We start from the raw sequence: 4,512 nt of genomic DNA, 5'->3' as shown, positions 1-4,512 counted from the left end.
AAACAGTATTTTAATATATAGTTGAGCCCAAAGAAAATATAAAACATTATTTTTATATTTACTTTTTTCAAGCTTGCAGTACCTGGGCTAAGGGCTTGGTTATTAAGTCCTGGTATGGCACTGTAGGTTAAGCACTGAGCTGATAATGGAAAGGTTGGCAATTCAAACCCACAAGCTGCTCCTCAGAAACCCTACAGGGTCCGTCATGAGTTGGAACCAATTCAATGATACATAAAACAACAATATTAAAATACGTTGTTTACTATACTCCATGCGAAATGTCATAATAAGTTTTAAATCCCTAGAGGATTCATGTTTCTTTACTTGAAAGGAATTCAACTATTAAATATTGAAGAATACTGTCCTTTTGTATTGTATCAATTATTTTTAATACAATACATTTACAAGCAGACCACAAATTATGAAGTTTCTTTTCCTAAGTCTGTCTTTAAATCCAATTTGTTTGTAAATAGTAAGTAGTGGTTAGGGATGGTTCATCTCTATCATCAGTTAATCAAATGCTTGTCTTACTAGAACCTATATTGTGGACGATTTCATGTTGTGGCTGTTAAGTGCCTTTGGAGTCAGTTCCTGCTCATATCCACCCTGTATAGAGTTTCCGAGGAGCAGCTGGTGGGTTTGAACCACCGACCTTGCACCTCAAACCGACCTTATGGGTCTAGTGCTTATCCTACAGCACCACACACTATGTATAAAAAACATTAAAGAAACACTTTCAGATATAGAAAACATCTTTAATATAATAATACAGTAAAACTGTTTTGATGTGTTACAAAGTAGTACCCATTTGTTATTATGAGCCATTGTATGTTTCTTGAATTTTTCATTAAGTAGGTTTTACATAAAGTAAGCAAGTTTTACAGGGACTGGCTGCATGTAAATTTGACTTTTATAATCCCAGGACAGCCTGTACTTTCTTAGCAAAGTAAGCTTGTTATTCTCATTTAAAGCCACCAGGGGGAGAAAATTAAGCACCCCAACCCCCTCCCCTAACTCCATATCCTCATCCCCAGCTCAGACTTAGTATCTATGAGCTTTTAAACTCATGCCTGGGTAGATCTTTTTACAGGTCTTCAAAATGCCAATGCAAGATACACCACCCTCTAATCCAAGAGGATATTTAGTTTCCAGAATTCTTATTAGGATCTAAATAAATAATTGCCATGGATTCAATCTTGACACATGGCAACTCCACGTGTATCAGAGTGGAATTGTGCGCTAGAATACAACAGAGTAGAGCATGATACACAGAAGGAATTAGAAGTCAGACTATTTGACTCTATCATTAAATCATTGTGCCTCCCTGTAGTGATCAGATTTCAAATCTGCAAAATGACAGGGTTGGATCAAATCAATTCAGAGGCTCATTACATTTAATTTTTCTATTGTTTTGCAAAATGTCAGAATCACCACAAGGGAAAAAAATAAACAAAATCCACTTTTGAGGTTTCTTTTAGAGTCAGATGCTTCACTGTTTCTTGTCCTAGAGTCAAACCAGATATAAAAAAAGATGGGAGACCATCTGACCTTATCTCTTGCATCATTTAAGGAGCCAGGAGTGCATTGGGCTAAGTATTGGGCAGCCAACCACAAAGTTGGTGGTTCAAACCCACCAGAGCCTCTGTGGGAGAAAGGGGAGGCTTGCATTATTCACTACCAAAAACATGAAAAAAACATTAATGCAGGCAAATGGATAAACAGAATTTTTTATCCATTTTTTTCTAGCTCTTTCCCTTTCTTCTAGCTCTCAATTGTGCAAGAGACTGCTTTACCACCACCTTCTGAGAGTGGGAAAACAATAAATGCTGGTGTACATGACTTACCATGGGGCTATTTCTCTGAGATACATGAGCTGAGAGATGCTTGACTTCTGATGGCTTAGCCTCATGGGGCCCTTGGCTTTGGCCAGTAACTGCAAGGCTTCCTGGATCTGAGTGGTTTAAAAATTGGAGAGGGTCTGACATGCTGAAGTTACAAGGGGCATGAAATAGACCTAGTAATGATGACCCAAGGTATTTTGACAGGGGCCATGATGGCTCTGATAACAAATACATTGCAACAACATAGAGCAGCAGGAGACCCTATGCATGAAGAAAGTCCATTGTACTGCAGAGCAGAGATGGATGCCTCATTGATTTGGCAGAGCCTCAAGAGGAGATTTCATGCAGGGACCTTGCTGGCTTTGTAGTTTCTTTTTAATTCTATCATTTTAATAAGAATCAATGTTATAAGTAATCAGTATTATACTTGTTATTCTGATTTAAGAAATATACATATTTTTGATTTTTATAGTTTGATAATCAGACATTTTAAAGCAGTTGAAACACTGCCAGTATAAAGTTGAGATCATAATCTAGCACCTGTTTTACTTTAATCACAAACAATAGCCTTTGAAATAACTGAACCATGATGTAGGAGCCATGGAGACTGCTAGGGTTATAGTTAAAAGCTTTGTAAGAGCTTGAGAAATTTTAATTTTTAGAAGTTAGTGATGTATGAAGTTAATTGAAAACATAATTTGTATTTGAGATTACAATTAGGAATTTAGATCTATGGGGAGTAGCAAGGAATAGAATGTTTAAACAAATCTTAAGAGTTTCAAAGAATAATGAATAGGAAGTTAAGGGTAACAAAGTCCTTGTAAAGGTTAATGTGACATTTTTAGAAAAATAAGGTTTAGTTACAGAAATCAAATATTGTCTAACTACGTAAAGCGGAACAAGGAAGATTTTGATATTCTTGATGTTCTATATTGAAATGATTAATATGTATGATTTAGACCACTACTTTGAAAAGAATGATTAATAGATTAATGGTGTAGAGTAGTATCAAAGCTGTTTGAGGATCTGAAATAAAAATAGAAGATTCACCATTCATTGAGACCCATTGATTCTGTGAGCTTCATTTCTTTGCCAATGCCACATCTCTCTCTAAGGAACCCCTAATAAGTGTGTGGAGGCTGATCCATGACAGTACTTCCCAAGGGAGTGTGCTTATAGCTGTTAGGAAGAGATGCTGGCATCAGCCCAGCACCAACAGTAATGTCTTCAGCAAGGTTTTTCACTGCACACCCTCACTGCATAGCCAGACCTCAAAAGGAACTGCCTGTAGAACCCATGCTGTTCGAAGACACGGTGTAGCTGGTTTCTAAAGAGAGTGTCAAAACACCGTTTAGATTGTAACTGGCTGAAATGGCTTACCAATATACAGATACACACTCATAGTGCCATATTTAAACAATTCTTGTTGATCTTTGGATACCTGACTTGCAAATCTCCTTCATTTTCAATTTTTCAATTTTACCAGTTCAATTCAACATGCTATCTTTTCAAGTAAATTTTAAAGAAATGAAAAGGCATCTTCCTATCAGTATGTTTTATTAAGGAATAAAATAGAGATTTCTTTTTTAGATCAGGGAATGTATCCTGTTAAAGACAGAAGGAAGGAAAGAAGGAAGGAAGGGAGAAATGCCATGTACAAGCTGTGCTGGAGGGTTGCATGTGTTTTCTTTTACTGGGTGGTATCTTCCAGAAAATCACAGTCCCAGAAAGACGGGGATTTTCATAAGAAAAAGGAAAAAAATAATTAAGAGTGTGTGATTTAACTAATGTGGAATAGAAAGTACAGGCTGTCGTCTGCCCCCAACCCCATCCTCCATTAGGAACAACTTCTGTTCCTAAACCCGTCTTTAAGTTTAATTTGTATTAAGTTAGATAGGTTAGGTATGATTTGTATCTAATGTCAGTCAAATGTTTGTCTTTGTATATAGTGTACCTTTCTATGCATAAAAAAAAAAAATGAAAGAAACAGTTACAGATACAGGAAAGCATTTTAAATGTAACAATACAGTGATAATGTTTTGATGTACACTGTGAAGTATTGCCCTTTTGTTGTTTTGAAATATTGTATGTGCCTTGGATTTTTTTTTTTTTTTTACTTTCTATTGTGAATTGAGGGAAGGTTTCCAGACAAGATCATCTGCTTTATATTAAACAAATTGTGCATTGGTCTCATCTCAATGATTACATTCCCCTTCATGCAACAACAGCTGTCCTGATTCCTCCCTGTGGTTCCCAATTGCATTCCACCTATCTTCCTGTCCCTAGGAAACTGCTGCCCTTTTGATTTTGATTGGTTAACTGTTTCATGGTGAGCATTCCTCACCAGTGCTGTTGCCCCTGCCTATGGGCCATGAGGGTGAGTTCTATTCCATATCTGAAGGGTGGTCCAGTCTCAGGTTCCTCCAGTCTTTATCTGATCAGTAAGCCCAGTCTTTTTTTTTTTTTTTAATAATTTTGAGTTTTGTTCCACATTTTCTCCCACTCTATCTGGGACCCTTTAATATGATCCCTATCATTGGCGTTGGTAGTGCTAATTGGGCACCATCTAGTTCTTCTGGTCTCAGAGTCATGGAGACTGATGTTCACATGTTCCATTAGTCCTTTGGACTAATTGATTGTTATCACTCAAGCCTCTTCAATTCTTTTCACT

The 4,512-nt window shown here is 36.8% G+C and overlaps 1 protein-coding gene across 1 annotated transcript in view; it reads right to left on the bottom strand.

The window, feature by feature from the left end:
• LOC102811518 (coiled-coil domain-containing protein 170-like) overlaps nt 1-1,985 on the bottom strand; it is a 37,985-nt gene extending 36,000 nt beyond the window's left edge. Inside the window, exon 1 of the mRNA XM_006864632.1 lies at nt 1,845-1,985. Within this exon, the coding sequence (XP_006864694.1) occupies nt 1,845-1,985 (141 nt within the window). The remainder of the gene's footprint in view (nt 1-1,844) is intronic.
• Nucleotides 1,986-4,512: the final 2,527 nt, after the last annotated feature.

This window comes from Chrysochloris asiatica, unplaced genomic scaffold, assembly GCF_000296735.1.
Source record: "Chrysochloris asiatica unplaced genomic scaffold, ChrAsi1.0 scaffold00067, whole genome shotgun sequence".
Lineage (NCBI taxonomy): Eukaryota > Metazoa > Chordata > Mammalia > Afrosoricida > Chrysochloridae > Chrysochloris > Chrysochloris asiatica.
Note: the sequence above shows the minus strand (reverse complement) of the source record. Positions and strands in the feature narration are given on the sequence as shown.